The sequence below is a fragment of the Trichosurus vulpecula genome, chromosome 4 (genome assembly GCF_011100635.1).
Source record: "Trichosurus vulpecula isolate mTriVul1 chromosome 4, mTriVul1.pri, whole genome shotgun sequence".
In the NCBI taxonomy this organism is placed as follows: domain Eukaryota; kingdom Metazoa; phylum Chordata; class Mammalia; order Diprotodontia; family Phalangeridae; genus Trichosurus; species Trichosurus vulpecula.
Window position 1 is genome coordinate 154,894,402 of NC_050576.1, and position 20,242 is coordinate 154,914,643.

At 40.3% G+C, this 20,242-nt stretch overlaps 1 protein-coding gene across 1 annotated transcript in view; it reads right to left on the bottom strand.

Annotated features, from left to right (window-relative positions):
• Nucleotides 1–11,060: 11,060 nt before the first annotated feature.
• Nucleotides 11,061–20,242, bottom strand: part of C4H1orf198 (chromosome 4 C1orf198 homolog) — a 54,552-nt gene continuing 45,370 nt past the window's right edge. Inside the window, exon 4 of the mRNA XM_036757044.1 lies at nucleotides 11,061–14,508. Coding sequence (XP_036612939.1) covers nucleotides 14,452–14,508 — 57 coding nt within the window. The 3' untranslated portion in view covers nucleotides 11,061–14,451. The remainder of the gene's footprint in view (nucleotides 14,509–20,242) is intronic.

The window sequence follows — 20,242 nt, forward strand, 5'->3', positions numbered from 1 at the left end:
TATGCTCATACCCCAACAGTAGTGAACTCCTCTTTTTCTCCCTCTCTACCCTCCCTAAAGTGTGAGATGCACAAATTTAGAGACATCTTCATTCCAAATGTTCACACAGACTAGTTGTCTGCACCCAACCTGTGGTAGAGCCTTCTGAGCTTGTGTTGGTCCGATCAGCCACAGTCAGACACACCATACTTTGACCCTGACACAGTGATTATCATTTTGGTCCTCTCTAAGCACAAAGGACAACAACCAAGCAACTCTCCCTCTGAACTTCTTAGGAAAATCTTTGTCATGTCTTGTGTTGTATCTAATGTTTGTAGATTCTGCTGTCTTAGAAGATTTCTAAGGTGAACATGCAACCAACCATAAAGACTCCTGTAAAAACAAACTATAGCCAGAGAGATTAGAATGCTGGGGAAGATTAATGAAGTTTCATACTTGAAACAGTTTTCCCAGTTTTCTGTAATATGATGTTAAACTCTCCATCACAATAAATAGGGATTTACTCCCACTTTAGACTCTCAGTGGGAGATGAGGTTTTAGGAAGGGCCAATTTGGGGTTACAGAGATAAAGTTGGACAAGCAAAGAAAACTTTTTCCTGGTTTGTAGAAATTTATGACATTATAAACTAATTTGAGAGACTTAAATTTGTAATTTAAATATAATATCTTTGTAAATTTCTGAATTATAGTTTGAACATTTTTGTAAAAGTTTAAATATTTTAAGAGGACACGAGAATGTGAGACTTCCACTGTAAATCCTTAGAAAAGGGTTCACTGAAAGCAGCAGGGTCTATAACTTGAGGTGCTATCAGCTAATGATCTTTCGGAAAATTGAGATTTGAATGATACCATTTGTGATTATAAATACAGATGTGTATAAATACAGTTTGTCCTAAAACTAAATTATGATGTGGCCCCATTCAAAGTGTGATATGTTCTATTAAGAAATTGTGATTTTTGACTCTATAAGTAGATCATTACATAATTGGGGGAAAAAAACAACAGTATTTACCATTAAGGTGCCATGTGGAGAAACTGCATGGAAGAATCAGGTGGCACAATGGATAGAGTACTGGCCTTGGAGTCAGAAAGTCACCTTCATGTTTCAAATCTGGCCTCAGACACTTACTAGCTGTGTGATCCTGAGCAAGTCACTTAACCATGTTTGCCTCAGTTTCCTCATCTCTAAAATGAGTTGGAGAAAGAAAATGGCAAACCACTCCAGCATCTTTGCCAAGAAACTCCAAATAGGCTCACGAAGAGTTGGACACAATTGAAACAACTTTATACTGGTCTTTTGAACTCTATTCGTATAGAATGCCAAATTGATAGATAGATGAAGTGATTTTTCCATGTCAGATGATTTAGACTTGCATTGGACCACAAGGAAGTCAAATTGGTTCTGATTCCATTTTGTAATTGATTCTATTCTGTATCACCCCCAATATGTTGTAAAATTGTCTAAACCATGTTTCTTTGTTTCTGAGTTAAATTCAAAAGTTCAACTTTCCTCTCTAAACTAAGTCATCCCATATTAATTCAAAGAAATATATTATCTCTATACATCTTACTGTACAATAAAAGGAGATCTGTTATCTTGCTAACAAGCCTTCCTAGATGCAGGTGCACACCACCAATGAGCTTTCCCTAGCAACAAGATGGAAGGAGGGGTTGTTTCTAGCTCTGCAGTCCTGACTTCCATTCAATCATATTGTTTTCCATCATCTATGATACTTCAGACTTTTTAACCAATCATATTGTTTTATGCTTCCTTTTCTTTGTTCTCTTATATTTCCCAAAACCTCATGAAGATTAGTAAGCCCTACCTCATGGTCTTTTGAATGAGTGAGGAGTTGAGACCCTTTTTATTGGTAATTGCTAGCCTTAACAATAAATTGAATGGGTGCAGAGTTTTGTGCCTGTACTTTAATTTCAATTGCAAAAACTAAATTGATGTTGTTTGACTGGCAAAAAGTTTTGTGGTATGTTTTAAAAATCATAATATTGTTTATGTTATTGTTAGGCTTCTGATTTTTCTTGTATTACGATTTTTGTGAAATAGTATAAGAAATGCAATTTTAAAAAAATTGATATCCAAAGGGTAATACAAATGCATCATTGGAAAATTAACTCCTCTTTTGACAGATTGTTGTCATTATGGTTTTTTAAAAAAATCAAACATTTAATTGGGCATATTTTAAAATGAACAATCATAATAATGATGTAATAACTTAAGAAAGTACTACAGACTTTTTTTAAAAATATCTGAGAAGTTCTTCAGGGCCTTGCTAGGATTTCATTCCCATGGATCTTTAGCCTAAGCAAGGTTATAAATCTTATTAACTTGGTGACACGTTGCTGAAAGAACGTTGAGAAGTTCTAAAATAATAAAAGACTTAATGAGAAACTGGGATCTCTCACAGATGAAGTTAGACCATTGCTTATGAAAGTGCACCTGGGATAGTATGTACTAAAGTAACTTCTTTGAGTCAACTTAGCATCAATAGATCCAGATTTAAAGATTTTATTTTTTGGCTTTAGTAAGTAAAATGCAGTATCTTCAGATATGGATGGCTATCAGCTGCATGTAAGCATAGAATGTGATTATTTTCTTAATTTCTAGCAATTGATGTCTCTTCCAGCATGGATTTCAACTTTAAAGAATATATGAGACTTGTATGTATTTATTGTTAACTGCTATTGCAACAACATGAGAAAAAATTATAATAGCTATACCTAAGCTATGATTAATGATTTGAAGCTCCTTTGTTTGAATCCTATATTAAATGGAACTTATAAGCCTTGGAGGAGGGAAGGAGTGGGCTACTCTTTTTTTGGCTCTCCCCTCTGTTGCATGACTTAAACAAACTTTTTCTAAATTATTCCAGATATGGATTTTGTTCTGAACTAAAAGTATTTGTCCTAACAACTTAGTAACTATTTGAAAAAATTATATTTTAATTTCATTCTAATAATAACCACAATTGCTTATTAATTCTGAAGTGGCAGAACCAATAAAAGGTTGGGACGAAACAGTTTCTAGCCCAAGACAACTTAGAAGGTTGGCAGGAAAGGTTTGTCCCACTGGGAAGAAAGTGGAGAGCAGTCCAGTGAAGGCCATGCCCTGGAAAACCAGCAGTAGGCCTTGGGGGTGACTGAAATGGGGGCAGTGGCTTCTGGAACTCTCAGCCCACAGACAGAGTTTGGACAACTCATCAGAAAGAGACTATTACAAGGGTCCCTTTACTGGCACTGGGTACAGGACTCTGTTGCATTGCCCAGAACTGGTTCAAATATTACGGTGCCACAGTTGAGATCACACAAGATTTAGTGGCTTTGACATTAAAGGATTGCAGGGCTTGGAATATGATATTCAGAGGGAAAAGGAGCTAAGATAGAACCAAGAATCACCTGCCAAAGCAAAACTGAGTATAATCCTTTAGCGGGAGAAATGGTCATTGAATGAATCTGAGGACTTTCAAACATTCCTGAGGAAAAGACCAGAGCTGAATAGAAAATTTGACATTCAAACATAAAACTCAAGGGAAGCATAAAAAGGTGAATAGAAAAGAGAAATCATCGGATTCAATATGATTAAACTATTTACATTCCTATATGGGAAGATGATACTTGTAACTCCTAAGAACTTTATTAGAGCTGTTAGAAGGAGTGTATGTAGAGGACATGGATATGAGCTGAATAAGATGGGATAGTATCCAAAAAATAAAATTAGGGGGTGAGAAAGAGGGATGCACTGGGAGAAGGGGAAAGGGAAAGGTAGAATGAGGTAAATTATTGTAGAGGGCCAGCTCTAAGAAAGTCCATTCTGGGATAAGATACAGGCCAGAGGCTTGTTCTTACCCTTGGGCTGATAACTCGGCACATGGGCTCTCCAACCCCCACTGCGGGATACAGGTGCTGCTCAGGATGAAGGCTCTTCAAGCCTCCTCGGTATACATGTGCTCTCTCCAATACCGCCATGGCACACACATGCTAAATACCACCTGTGGGCTATTAACAATATTAACAATATTGTTTATGGCAAAAGGGGAACAAAGGCATGAGGAAGTCATGTATTATGCAAATGCCTCACACGTGGATTTGTTGATTCTGCTTGCCTAAAAGGGTATGTAAGACATGTCCCTCAGTTTAATAAATGGGGCTGTTCTTTAATCTTCTGCCTGGCCCATGTTTTGTGTTTTTCTTTTCACTCTCCATGGCATTTGGCCATCTCCAGCCATTTCCATTTCAGCACCACAGCCGCTGGCAGCAAATTATCTCATATAAAAGAGGCACAAAAGGGCTTTTATAGGGAGGGATAAATGGGGGGGAGGGGAGTGGCGGGCAATGCTTGAACCTTAATCTCATAAGAATTGGCTCAAAGAGGGAATAACATAGACACTCTGTTGGGTATAGAAATCTGTCTTTCCCTACAGGGAAGTAGGAAGGGAGGGGCAATAGAGAGAAGCACAGATGGCAGAGGTCAGAAGAAACCGTGAGCTACCCTCAGCTAGTAGTTTCAGTGTACTCCAACAGATGTTGAGAACTGCTGTGTCTCCCTCAAATTAAAAATGTCCCTTGGATCCCTGAAGTAGGGAACCTCAGTGAACAGTTTGGGAACTTGGAGCCATCATCATACCCTTGCTACATGAAAATAACATTAGACTTGTATTCTGAAGGCCTGTGTTTAAGTCTAGTCTCTGCAAAATACTAGCTATTTGACCCTGGACAAATTAACTTCTAATATCTAAGCCTTAAGTGGCTCAGTGAGTAGAGTGTTGGCCCTGAAGTCAGGAAGACCTGATTGAGTTCAAATTTGGCCTCAGACACTTACTAGCTGTTTGACCCTGGACAAGTCACTTAACCCTGTTGTTTGCTTCAGCTACCTCATCTGTAAAATGAGCTGGAGAAGGAAACGGCAAACCACTCCAGTATCTTTGCCAAGAAAATACCAGATGGGGTTATGGAGAGTCAGACATAACTGAAACAACACACAACAACAAAGTGGACATTAATTAAATTAATTAATTAATACTATTAATTTTTTTCCTCAGAGGAGGAAATAATTCTGCCCCTCCCCCTCAAAACCCCATCTAAGACATATTTAAGGACTACAGTATAAAATAAAATCCAATAATAATACCACTTTGCCTCTATTTAGAGATTTATGCTTGTTAAAACCTCTTCAGGAGAGCCCTGAGTGGGGAGTGTAAGTATTGTTTTCCCCCCATTTTACAGCTGGTGAAAGTTGATACACAGAGATTATTTAATCTGCCCAAGGTCATGAAGCCAGAGATGGGACTAGAATCTTTGTGCACACCAAAGAGGCTGCCCTTTGGCGATCTGTTGATGTCATTGTAATCTCTACTCTGTATCTTATTTTCCTGAAAATTCTCTTTCTGAAAAGTTCTCTCATTAATAGAAGTTAAATGCTTTTAAATGTATTGAGCCCTCCTCCAGGAATGTAGACCCTATGTTTTATATGTTCTGGACTATCAGCTGATTCAGAAATACTACATGAGTGAAAAATAGCTTATTATTCATAGTTTGTTAGAGCCCATTTCTCTAGCCAAGTAAATTATCCAGCAAGTGAAGCCAAATTACTTCCAGCCTCCAGTCCTGCTCCAGGTGCCCCACTCTACCTGAAGCCCAGCTTTGTTTACATAGAACCACAAGACTCCGAGACAAGCCCTGGGATTTCTATCCCTTGCAATGTGATCCTGAAACTGCCCACGCATTTCTACTGCCAGACCCCTCAAGGTAACCAACCACTGCCCACAGTCCTGTTTGAGCACATTCTGTTCTTCCTCGGTCAGTGCTTTTGGGGGTTTTCTACATTGGTGTGCTGCTTGTTGTTGTTGGATAAGCCAAGCCACACTTTCCCAGCTGAACTAGAGAAGGCCTTTTCAGAAATAAAGAATTTAGTGTAACAGCAAGCGGACTGATGTTTATCCTGGAGGCTCCATCTCTGCAGTTACACGAAAGGGTAAATATGAAACCTGCAAATGAAGTCTTCCTCCCACCCCTTCCCCTGCCCAGGGGGCAAGTCCTCCGCATGATTCTTCCATAAAGGTCTCCTTGATTCTCTTCCAAGGCTGAAGTGATCACTTTTTCCCTTCTTTGCCATATCATACTTGATACCTTTCTGTATAATCATCACAGGCGACTCTAAGGCTATAGGTTACAGAACAAGGGGAGATCTTCATTGGCAGAGAGAAGTCCTCTCGCTGGAAGTTCCCTATGCTAATGAAATCAAGGTTCAGTTTTAAAAATTTTTTTGAATTGTTAAGCAAATTAAATTAAAAGGAGTAAGCAGGGAGCATTTATCTGGTTATGAGATTACTTGAAGATCTTTGAAGCCACAGGTCTGGTTTTCTCTCCATATGCGCCCCCCTACACACACACACATTGGGTACCTCTCATCCCCACCTATTAAATTGTAAACTTCTTAAGAGCTATCTTTGTGTGCCCAGCATGGAGCATGATGCCCCTTATACACAGTAGGTGGCACTAGATGCTAGGGAGCTAGGTGGTGCTGTGGAGAGAGCACTGGACCTGAAGACAAGAAGAGCTGAGTTCAAATGTAACCTCAGATACTTAGCTGTGTGACCTTGGGCAAGTCACTTAACTGCTGCCCTGCCTCTGTTTCCTCAACTGTAAAATGGGGATAAGAATAGCCCCTACCCCTCAGGTTTCTTGCTGGGTTGAATTGGAAACAAAATTAAGGGGAAAGTCCTTGTAAATCATAAAGATAACTGATGTTTATGTAGTAGTCTTTTGAGAACTGACTGGCTGCAGGGATCTGTATCTCAGAGGGACAAGGAGGGCTCTTTCAACCTTGAGTGACATTTTGGGATTATAACAATCTTTTGAGTTGGTAGGCAGACTTGGGTCATGCCTAGGAGACATACAGTCTCCAAGAGAACAGAATAAGAGGAAGGAGTGAGGATTTTGTGAGCTAAGCAGTGGCATTAGTGAAGGAGGAGAAATCCCCAGCCTTGCCTGGAATTCTAGGAGCCAGTCCTGAAAGAGTTGGAGGCCCAGAGGCAAATGGAGCGCTAAACTAGAATAGAGAAGGGAAAGAAAGACAGAGATAGGCCCTTGGGTCCCTGCAGGCATTGTGGCAGAAAGGACTGGCTGGATCTGTAGACTGGACTTGCTTCTTAAGGATCTGAGGAAAGTTCTAAAAGATCTACTCCAGGGGTGGGAAACCTGTGGCCTCCAGGCCACATATGGCCCTCTAGTCCTCAAGTGCAGCCCTTTGACTGAATCCAAACTTTAATCCAATCCCTTTAATAAATGGATTTGTTCTGTAAAACTTAGACTTAGTTGAAAGGCCACACCTAAGGACCTAGAAGGCCACATGTGAGAGAGAGAGAGAGAAAGAAAGAAAGGAGGGAGGGAGGGAGGGAAGGAAGGAAGAAAAGAGGGAGGGAGGGAAGGAAGGAAGGAGAGAGAGAGAAAGACAAGACAAGAAAAGAAAAGACAAGAAAAGACAAGACCTGGGTAAGATTTAGCTCTGTTCCTTTCAGAAGGTAGGAGGGAGCAGAAAGGATTGAGAACCTTCTGTAGCACCACCCAGTGGTGTTAAATTTATATAGCATTATAAGATTTACAAAGTGTTTTACATGCATTATTTAATTTTTTCAACCAACACTATTAAGTGACTACTGTGTGCCAGATACCAAACCAAGTCCTGGGGATACAAATACAAAATGACATATACCTGACCTAAATGATGCTATCTTCTATAGAGAATGCTACTCAAATAAACAGTAGGAAAAAAAACCCCAAGCTTAGACCAGCCCACTTAACACGTTATACAAAATAAAAAGAAGAAATATGAGGATCCATTTCACCTATTCCCCTACTCTTAGCACCATCCTCAAACCTCTCCTGATTCTAATCTGTCCACCATATAGCTGCAAAAGTGATTTTCCTACAGCAAAGATCTGACCATGTCACTCCCTGAATAAACCCGTGTGGTTCTCTGCTGCCATTAGAGCCATAAAAACACCTGTTTGACTTTTAGGACCCTTCATTCACAACCTGACATCAACCTTCCTTTTCAAAACTCCTCTCTTTCCTGCCAGACTGGCTCTGGCATCAACTATCTAGGACCTTAGGCAAGTCACCCCTGGGCCTGTTTCTTATCTAAAAAAAAATGAGGGGTGGGGACAGACAAGGTGATTTTTAAAGTCTCTTCCAGTTCTGAGATTCTATCATTCTTCCAGCCTCTCAGACCCATCTGGAGGCATGGGTTAGTGATCACTAGAGTTATAGAGGAGCCTCAACTATTTTCTCTCCAGGAGTCACTCACTGGACATGGGCCTTCATTTACAAAGTCCTGGGAAGTTGAAGGGGGATATAGATGGGGGCGGGGGGGAGGTGTGGAATGGCCTCTAAGGTCTCTTTCAGCTGAATATCTTTGATCCTATGATTCCACTGTCAGGCAAATTGTCATCAGACAGGTCCAAGTAACATCAATAACAAAAAAGTTAGTCAAAGGCTACTTTTGACTAATATTAAATATGAAGGTAAATAAATGAGTCTCAGTCTAAGAAAGGTAAGTGTGGCAGATAGCAAACCTGAGCTACATAGTCTATGGAAAGGTCTTGTAAAATAGTGCCAGGGGAAATGCTATTTTAATGTTCCTAATGTGCTTTAAAAAGACCATGAATAGGTGGGGCATATTAAAACAGCTCTTGCAAACATAGATTAAATGTGTATAAGGATTAGATAAGACAGGTAAGGAATCATTTCACATACTTTAAAGCACAATATACAGTACTATAATGCTAGCTGATTGAGAGTACTAAGTGGCAGGGGAAATAGATCATTAACGATGGAATGAATATATTGCATTTCCATCTGAAAAAGTATTTTCCCCCTTCCTTGCCAGATTAATCTGTTTACAGCATAGCTCCAATCATGTCATTTCCTTGGTCAAAAGTCTTCAATAGATCTCCATTTCCTATTAAATTAAGTCCAATATACACAAGGTCCTTCACAATCTGGCCCCAACCTATCTTTGCAATTTTATCTCTAATTACATCTACTCTCTGATCCACCCAAACTAATTACTGTTCCCTAAAATACATCTTTCCACCTCTGCATATTTGCTCATTGTGTTCTCTCTACCCATCACTCAAAACTCATCTCAAATGCGACCTTTCATGAAGCATTTTCCTCTTTCCCCAAGTTTATATCATTTCCTTCATCTTCTATAACAACCCAACTTCTCTTATGGCATTTACCATATTCTGTCTTGGGTTGTCATAATTTGTGTATATATCTTGTCTCCTGGAAAAGGGTCTTTAAGGGAAAGAACCCGTATCTTACTATTTTATCCCCCAAAGTGCCTAGCACATTAGCTTGCTATCTCATTGGCTCAATGAATATTCGTTGAGTGAATGAACTGCAACTGTTAGTTTACAAATCACTTGAGGGCAAGTACTGTCTTACCAATGCCTCAGTTCCATGCAGATTTGACCCTAAGGTCCTCAAAGGCTTTAAGACCACAGCATAAGCTTTGGCCATGTTCCAAGATATGGTTGTAGCAACAGCATGTATGTATGTATTTACACACACATTCAGTTGTGTATATATGTTACGTATCATATAAATTATATATGTTATGTATTATATATGTGATTATATATGTGTACGTACATATGTGTGTAGATAGATATAGTCTGTTGCTAGGACCATAGCTTAGAACTTTAGAGTTTGTGTTCGTTTGCTTGTAAAGTCTTTAAAGATATTACTGTCAACTCCACACTTAGATAGAAGATAAATCAATAGATCGATGGATGGATGGATGGATGGACAGATAGATCTGATTTCTGAGGACCAGAGGCTCATGATCTCTTATAGTTGGTTAGTCACGTCTTAATGAATTTTTCAGTGCATGGTGAATCTCCATCACTTGGTACAGTGAGATGCACGTGTCTACTGTTTGTTGAATCACCAAATGAGGAAGATTCTACAGAGAGGCCATTGGTTACGGTATCCATAAGTTTGATGCTAGTCATTGATCCTGGATCTTACGGACAGCTCTCCATGTGAAAGGAAACCAATCTAAGTTACACCGGAACTCTGCTATGTGCATTCTTCCTTTCACTCTCCCGCTGTCAACTGTTTTCATTAGGGATACATCCTCACAAATACTCAAATACAAATTCAATGGGGCAAGTATAAGACTAAACAAATACACTCATTCAAAATACTGGGTCTTCCAGGGGAAACTTCAAGGCCTTATTAATTAATATACGGCTAATGCACTGAAGGCCATGGGATCGTAGGATCATTAATCTATAGCTGAAAAGAACCTTAGAGGTCATCAAGTCCTTCTGCTTCATTTTACAGATGAGGAAACTGAGGCCCAGAGAGATCAAGTGATTTGCCCTGGATCGCTCAGCTAGTAAGTGTTTGAGGTAGGACTTGAACCCAGATCTTCCTATCTCCAAGTCAGTGTTCTTTCCACTGCACTTTAATACACTATCATCCGTGGGCTTATTTATTAAAAAACAACAACACAACAACTGCTTGACCCAGAGGGCAGGAACATGAAAGCACTACTCCTAATTAGGTAACTAGCCATTTACCACTAGCACTATTAACAAATGAAACAAGATCTTTTCTGGATTGTTTTTTTTTTCGTTGAAGATCGGCTTCAAGTAGACGAATCCAGAGATCTAAGTGGGAGACAGCATTTCTTGTGTTGGGTTACATCAAAATACAATGATCCACTTTGTCCAGGACTTTTAGCATGGAAGTGATCTTCCGTAAAGGATTGTATGTCCTGTAAGAGAGAGCCTGTTCTTTCCTGCAGTATATAGTGTTATTGTCGGTCATACCTCTCCCCTGACCAAACATACAACTACCCAAATGACCAGCCTCGTAACTAACTGCATGAAGAAAGTTTCCCCAGGGAAGATTCAAGAATACTTTTAATTAGCACTAAACTCTTTCGTCTTCTTTGATGAGTGAAATCCCAATATTGGCTCCTAGAGCAGATCCATAAAGATAGAGGCAAAAAACATACATGCATACACACAATCTATTTAAAACAACTTTATTAAAGGTTATTAATACAAAACATGACCAAGTACAAGTTGTCAGTAAGAATTTGTCTTTTTGAAAACGTGTATCAAAGGGAAGAGCATCAAACCACAGACAAGGCCTTAGGTTGTGCTGTCAGGACGGAGGCTGGAAAGCCACCTGGGGTGACTGACAAGGCTGCCTCATGCTCTACCAGCTGCTCCCAATGTGTCTAGGCCTCCCAGCATTCCAAAGGGGGAACCTCCAGTGGGGCACTTGGGGGGGGAGGGAAGAGAAGACAGAGGAAACCATGCCATTCTGAGAATAATCACAGCTTTCCATCCTGCTTGAGGGAAATTAAAAAGATGCTGTCACCCAAAGCATTACTCGAAATCCTTGAGTTGAATTCTAAGGGGAAAGAAGACAAGGAGGAACTCTAGCTGTGCACTCTGCAGTGGAAAAGTTTGTTTTAAATAAAGATGCCTGTTTTGATATCCCACTCTAGGGAAGAGCACATGGCAAATCCAAGTCTTAATGTTCTTCTCTTTGGGAGTGGAGCATCATTGACTATCATGGGAGAAGTATGAAGACATTCCCTATGTGCTGGAGTTTAGTCACAAGGATTAAAAAACCAAACAATCTCTTAGTGATTTATATTATACTTTTACTAAAGGACATGACCTGAGGCCTCCTGCAATTCCCTGATATTTGATCTGTCTAGGGAACACTAGATAGCCTTAAGTCTTCCATTATGCTTTTACAATACTTGTCCAAAGCAGATAAAAAATTAATAATTGCATTTTGCAAGTATATAGTATTTTTTGCTGCTTATAAAGAACTTTCATGTATAGGGTTTTTTGTTTTTGCCAGAACAACCCTGTGAGGTGGGCAAGAAACAGCATTATCAGCCCATTTTACAAATATGGAAACTAAGGCCCTGGAAAGTTAAAGAATTTGTTGACAGACACACAACTTAGCTGGCTCATGGCCAACTAAATGCCCATTCCACTACACACTGCTACCTCTCAATCAATAAAAAAAAGTCAAGTAATCTCTCCCTGGTTTCTTTTAATTAAAAAAAAAATAATAACCTCAAGAGGTTGTGCTATTGAGAATTTTTTAAGCATGAAATTTTTACTAAGCTGTAAGTCAGTGGAAACCTAGCCCTAAATCGAACACTAGATAGGATGAAGACAGTTTAATATATCTAAATATCAGAGCTTTAAGGAGTTGCCCCCTCCCCCCTTAGGGAAATAGCCAATTTGGACAAAATAGCAGTTACCTCCCCAAAAGAAAGTAAATTCGTCTATCAGGGCCCCCAGATCTCTGCCCCCAAGAAGCTTAATTCGAAGAAAACTTAAATCAATCTCTTTTAAGAAAAAAAAAAAGTTTACTTTCTAGGCCATTATAAACCAGCCCGTTTCTTGCTGAGATGGGCGTGGCTAGGTTGTCAGCCAGGCTTTTCGGAGCTCCCATAGTGAAAATGGGACCAGATGGTCAATAGGGAAGCTTACATCATCTCTTTACTGCTGCTCTATCAAGCACACTTGGCTGAAAAAGCAAGACCCTAGCTCAGGAATTTTGAGGATTTTTTTTCCCTGTAACTCAGAAAGCTAGAATTATTTTTTTTTCCTTTTAAAGATCAACTATACTTAAGTACAGAAGGAATCAGTATTTGCCAAGCTGTATTCCTCCCCTCTGACACAGTGAGGAGCTTAAAATGCCAAGCCCCAAGGGGCCCAAGTGTGGTTCACAGACTTGAAGCCATGGCTGGGCCCAACCCTACAGTTGGCCAGGATGCTACTTTGGCAAAGACTTTCCTTTAAAAAATAAAGTAGTTGCCATGTGTCTTTGGAGAGAGGGAAAAAAAAAATGCTGGGAACCTTTTGATGAAGTTCTATAAACAAAAAAAGACCCACCCTTCCCACCCCACCCCTGCACACCCCCTCAAATTCTAACAGGCACACGCTCTGATACTGGAACCAAGCATTCACTGGCAAAGGCTCAGGGAAATTAAGGCTTCAGGTGAGGAGGACACAGTGAGAGGCAGTGTGTAAATCGTGCTGCATTAGAATTTGTCCCAGCACCTGCACGGGGACAGGAGATGCCAGAGGCCACAACACAGTTGCAGTTTATAGAGAAGGCTCTATGTGTATCTCCCCTTCCATGGGAGCAAGATCTAATGTGGTAAGCTAACTGAACAGGACTGGAGTTCTCCAGAAAAAGTTAGTGGTTGTACAGTGAGCAAGGAAAGTCCTGTGAAGGCAGTCTCAGGCCCAGGAAGGTCCCTCGCTATCACATCAGAATCCCAAAGTTCTCCAGGATGGATAGGTTAGTGGTAATATTACGCCTCCATTTCTGCTGATGGTGGGGAGGAATGCCTGGTGTATTCTGGGAGGAACACATAGCAAGGCAGGCTATTTGTTGGAATATGCAGTCTTTGAATCTTTTAGAACAGAAAAACTTGGTTCACCAACCAGTGTCCCATTGGGTTCTAGGACAACCAATCAGAATAGCCCTTTATCCTAACAATGACTCATATCAATTCCACATTCCCACCTAGATAAGGAATCACCAGGGATACATAAGGAAAAAAAGCTCTTCAAAGAAGAAACTGGTACAAAACTCAAGTAAAGTGTAGCTCTGAGACAGCTGCTAAAATAGATATGAAATAATACAAGGTTAATACAAAACTTTAAGCATGCATTTAAAAAAAAGCCATCCACTATATTGATCTGTATTAGGGCGGCATGATGACAACCTTATGTTCTTTGACTTGTACCAATGCACTGGTTTCTAGGACTGACAGGAGGATCAAGGCCAGTACCAACAGGGGAATTGTTGATTGAGGACTAGACCACCTGCACAGGTTGGCAGTGTCTGGCGAGTTATTTAAAGAGAGGTAAATCTTGACATGATTGCTGCTGAGACGTCAGAGCCATTTTAGCCAAGGAAATCATTACAAAGAAAAGAGTTGATTTCTTAAATAAAAAGAGGTTGTAGTAGACAGTCTGTTTTTGTAGTTTTTCTACATGAAATATTCACAAATAAGTATTTTTTCGGGGGGAAGGGGAGTGATATAGGAGAGGAGAAGAGAATTTGGTAGAGCTTGAGACAGAAGATTTCCCTACAATATTTATCAGCTTGTAGCAGGATTCAAAAAAAAATCTAAATTAAAAACTGTCATTATCAATCACCAAAAAAAAAAATGCAAAATGTGCCTGATCTTATAACAAAGGTAACATCTAGACAAGGCAATATTGAATAGTTTCAAATTATTAAGAAAAATGTACACAAAAGCTAGGAAAATTGAAAGACACTGGGGGAAAGTTGCCCTTTCTTTATCCTTCTTCTCCAGCACAATGCTTCAGGGAAAAAAAGTTTTGGGGTTCTTGGTTTTGTTTCATTTTACCAGTTGTCCAGAAAATCAAATCCCGTCTTTAAGATGACATTACTTGTATTGAGCTGTAAGGGAAAAAAAAGGGAGACAAGTGAGCTTTTTTTTTTTCCAAGTGAAGCAAATTCTAAATACAGCATCTCATTTAGTATGACCCAAATGAGAGTGCTTGCTTCCTTCTCAGAATCTCCCTGACCTCAATTTACCCCAGTGCTTGGAACTAGAAAATTAAATAAAATTAAGTACAGGCTGGCTTGATTCTGCCAGCACCCAGCATTCCCTCCTTTCCTCCCTAATGACATCTGTGAGCACGTCAGCTTTAGAGATTTATCCATATAAGACACAGCCTAGAGGAAAGGAAAGAATGAATAAAACAGTGACTAGGAAGACGAGGACATGTTGAATCATCATCATCATCATCTCTCACTCACACACACACACACACACACAATCTTAAAGACATATTTTCTGATAAACAGCACAAGTAATCTTCACAACGGGGGGAGTAAAAGATAGAGAAGTTTGTTTCATTCAAAGGAAGCTAAATGACTCTCTAAACTAAGTGCATCCTGAGAGTCAAGGAAAACTCATTTGAAACAAAGGCGCCCAGTTTAAAGGAATCACTTGCATATACAGGCTATCCCAGAAGTCCCAAGCTGCTATAGTTTTTGTAAAGTTTTCCAGATCTAAACGTGATCCTAGGACATTCTCGAGCAAGACTAGGCACTCCCTCCCAACACTTTGAACTAGAACCACCTGGCATCTGAAGACTAAGCATGGGGATGACTAGGAGGCAGAGCAGCACATTTTGCCCAGAGTTCTGTCTCCCTTTCAGAATGCCAGCCCATTTTAATTGCTTTCCCACCTCAGTGGAAATTCTCAAGGGCTCTTTCATACAGAATACATGAGACTAAAAAGCAACAAAACAATATATATCCAAGTGAGTGTTGTTGCCCAAAGTAGTTGATCTGGGTAGCTACACACTTATTCTAACAACACTCCAGATATTTCTGGAACTTCTCTTACATCTACCTTCAGAGAGAGTTCATAAGCCACACAAGAAAATCATTCTCATCATGTTATAGTTACACCTTATTTTTAATCAAATACAGTATTATTACTTAGCTTTCTCATTCAACAATTCATTCTTCCAGTCAATCAATACATGGTGCCTATTCTATGCAAGGCACTATCCTAGGGGCTACAGTAGTAACAAAGGAGAGTAATAAACACCTTGTGTCCTCAAAGACCTTTCTACCCAGTAGAGTAGAGAAGACATGCACACAAATAAATATAACACAAGGCAGATTTTACTAAGTGGCACACACAAAGACATGCTATAAGGATTTAAAAGAGGAAGAAAACACTCCTGTATGGTGAGATCAGGGAAAACTTCAAGGCCCAATCCAAATGCTACTCCCTTTATAAAGGACAGGTGGGATTTCAACAGAAGGAGAAGACGTGAAAAGCATTCCAGGTGGAGCAACCAGCTTGAGCCAAAATTCAGTTGTCAAGTAGGCTGAGGACTGAAAAAAGATCACTGGATTTGGTTATTGGAGACCTTCAAAGGAACAGTCTCAGCCAAGTGGTAAGGGCAAGAAGCCAGATGACAAGGTGTTAAGGAGTGAGTGGGTAGAAGGAACTGGAAGCCTCCAGCATAGATTTTTTCCCCCTGCACTTCTTAAAAGGTTAGAGATATGCTAAATAGTTCATGTGGATGAAAGGGTGTGTGTGTGTGTGTGTGTGTGTGTGTGTGTGTGTGTGTGTGTGTGTGTGTGTGTGTGTGTGTGTGTGTGTAAGTAGTTCAAGTGGATGAAAGAGTAAGATAAAGGGGTGTGTGTCTGTGTGTCTGTGTGTCTGTATGTCTATCGTCTGCTGCAGATCTAGGCAGAAAGGAGTCAACAGAAAGGGAGAGACTGAAAATGTAATCAAGGGGTTAATTGATGGAGCAGGGTCCAAGAACAAGAGACAAAGGATAAGTTCCACAAGGTAAGTCTCAGAAGGCTTCTCATTGACAAAGTAAGGAGAAAACGGTGAGTTGAAAATACAGAGGAATATTAGAATAAAGAATAAAAAGACCCCCATGCAAATAGGAGCCTACATGAGGTTAGGGAACATGAATATAAAATCCACATAACAGGATTTGTGGCATTTACCAGTTATACTCCATAAACCCCCAAGTGGAAAAAAAAAAAGCAAGGAGGTGCTACCTAGACTTCACCAAATGACTCCTGCTAGCACTGAGGGTAGTCAGGAAAAACAGTGGCAGGTTCTGAAGGCAATTACAATAGAGGAGTTCCACAGACATTCTGGACAAGGGCAATATTGTTGGGAAAATATATAGTATCCCAAGTGACTAATTTCAGGGATTCAATTGGATTTATCAGTCCTGATGTGACTGTTAGCAAAGTATTGTTAGACCTACCTTCCAATTCCTCCCTCATCATGGTGTAACCCTGGAGTCTTTAGGTTTAGGCAGTGGATAAGCTCTGGAAGATCCTACCAAGCCAGAAAGGCTTTGAATACTGGACTGGAGTTCAAAGGTCAATCAAGTTCAGTTTGGAAGACATTATCACTACAAACCTGGCCCCCATCTAACGAACATTTTTGATGATGGAAACTCATGAAGTTGTGGATGCGTTGTGCTTTATACTGATAGATGAGTACCTGCAGGGATCAATTCAATTTACATTTATATAGCATTGAAATAAGGCAGATATGTGGTGCAGTGGATAGAGTGCCAGGCTTGGAGTCAGGAAGACTCTTCTTCCTGAGTTCAAATCTAGCCTTTGAAACTTACTGGCTATGTGACCCTGGGCAAGTCACTTAACCTGTTCATCAAACTGAGGCAACCCAGTGTCCTTCTTACTTTCTTAGTTCTACTAAGCCACATTCCTTCCCTCTTTTTTAATACTGCTTCCTCCCACCTACTTCATGAAACCTCATTCTACCCAATGTAATCATTCCGGTGTCCCCCAACATTCAGATGGTGGCAACACTCCACTGATCTAGTATTCTTAGGAATGAGCTAGGAGCTCCATACAAGTGAATTTTTCAAACAACTTGTCCTTTTAAGCACCATTTAAAAAAATGAACCATTTGAGGTGGAAATATTTTTAAAATATTTCAACATAGTAAAGCTGGGAAGGAAACAGCAGATGACAGAACCAGGATTCAAAGAGAGAGATCTTGGCAGGCTAAGAATAGGCCAAAACCAAAGATAAAAATTCAGACATCTTAAACTGGATGTCCAGCTAAATTCAACATGTCCAAAAGGGAATTCATTATTTCTCCCCAAACCCTCCTCTTTTCCAAACTTCCTTCTCACTATTGAGGGCAGTGGGGGATGATCCTCCCGGTCCCACAGGCCCACAATCTGGGTGTCATCCTCAATTCCTCACTCTATCTCATCCCCATATGGAATTTGTTGCCAAGACCTTTTGATTTTACCATCAAAACTTTTCTCGAAAATGCCCCTATAGTTCCTCTAACTCAGTTACCCCCAACTCAGTAAACTACAGTGGCTCCCTATCACCTCCAGGATCAAATACAAAATGCTCTATTTGGAATGCAAGGCCCTTCATTTCCTATCCCCTCCTATCTTTCCAGTTTTCTTGCACCTTACTCCCCAATACATATTCTTCAAACCAGTGATGCTGACAGTCCCTCAAACCATTTCCAGGCTCCAGAGATCCCCCATGTGTTCAAAGCTCTCTTCGTCTCTGCCTCCCAGCTTCTCTCAATCCCAGCTAAAATCCCACCTTCTATAGGAAGCCCGCCAGAATCCTTCTTAATTCTGGAGCCTTCCCTCAGTTCCAATTTATCCTGTCTATAGCTCTTTCTGTATATATTTATTTTGTCACTCCACTATTAGATAGTGAGATCCTTGAGGGCAGGGGCTCTCTTTTGCCTTTCTTTGTATCCTCTGTACTCAGCACAGAATCTCAGTAGACACTTAATGAATGCTTGTTGACTTAGTAGGAGGCAATGTGGGTATACTGGCAAGAATTCTGGGGTGGGAGCCCAAATTCTTGGTTTGAGTCCCCAGATCATTCTTCCCACAACTTTTTGAAAAGTTCACCATCTGAGTCAATCTTCCTTTGAAGCCTAACACCTGCTCTTAGACATGAAGATGTTGATATAGACAGTCATAGAACTAGAGCTGGAAGAGATCTGAGAGGTCATCGAGTCCAACCCCATCATTTCACGGTGAGAACACTGGAACCCAGAAAGGTTACATACCTGACCCAAAGCCATGTACGAGGTAAGGAGCAGAGCTGAGCTTCCATGACTACAAGTTCAGGACCCTTTCCACCCGTAAGCTGAATATTTGACCAGTACCTAGAACAGTGCTTGACAAAATATTAAGTACTTAATGAATTCAATGTGGCCACCAAAAAGACTATTATAATCTGAAGCTGCATAAATAAAAGTTTCATATCCAGAGAAAAGGAGGCAGTATTTTAGCATGGTCTAGGCACAGTGCATTACTTATGGCAGGTACTTAATGTCTGCTGAACTGGATGAATTTCACAGCCCCACTGTATTCTGTATTTGGTTGCTGCTACATGGGTCAGATCATATCTGGAGTATTATGTTTGGCTCTTGGCATTACATTTTTAGAGGGATATTGAGAAATAAGAGTGTGTCCACAGGAGGGTCACAAGGAAAGTGAGAGGTCTGGAAATTATATTTTATGAGGAGTTACTGTATTAAGTATAGTTACTGAAGTGACTATAGACAATTTATAGAGATTATGATAGTTTATAGATATCATTATAGTTTAGAGAGGAGAAGACATGAGTGGGAGAGGTAAGAAGGAGCACATAATAGCTATCTTCAAATATTTACAAGGTTCTCATGAGGCAGAGAAATTACATGTATTGTGTGTAGTTCCAGAAGGCAGAACCAGAATGCCTTGAAAGAGAAATGAGCAGAAGTCACAGGAAGTACATTTTGGCTCAATATAAGGAAGAACTTTTTTCCTCCCCCATTACATTATGAACTCCTCGAGGGCAGGGACTTTCTTTCACCTTTCTTTATACGCCCAGTGCTTAGCATAACACCTGGCACACAGTAAGCACTTAACAAATGCTGACTGATTCACTGGCTGATGGAATTGAGTCTGTCAAAAAACAGAATGAGTTGCCAGGTCAAGGGGTGAGTTCCCTATCGCTGGAAGTGCAAAGGCAAAAGCTGGATGTCCACCCATAAAGTATGTTGTAGAGGGTATTTTATGAGCCATTTCTCTATCTTGTTGACTCGGAAGGAAGCAGTCAGGAGAAGAGAATTATAGATTTGGAGGCTGTGCCAACTAGAAGGTTATAGGATAAATTGAGAGTAACAGAAGAGGAAAATGGGAAGCAACACACACTGTCAAGCCAGTGTTTTGTTGTTTTCTCAAAGGAACCCTGAGCACTTGACCCTGATGGCCTAGAGCATTGTCAGCTGTATCAACAACACATGTAGAAACAAGGAGACCAATCTCCAAGTCATCCAGCAAATTAACAGTGGGGACAGCCAGGAATAGCATTCTGGGCTCTGCCTCTAGACCAAAAACCCTGACCCTGGTTGCCACATGATCCCATGATGGTGAACCAAAGGACAACCATGGCTTTCATGTGGCTTTTTCAAAGCTTGGCAGTTACTGAGGAGCACAGCATGGAAGGAAACGGTCTGACTACCACCTCTGGCAACTCTGGGAGTTCAAGAGTTGCCCAGAGTTAGTAACATGACTATCATTCCTCTTTGGTTTCCAGTTAAGCAGGTTTTCAACTTCCTATCCCTTTTCTACTTTCTAGG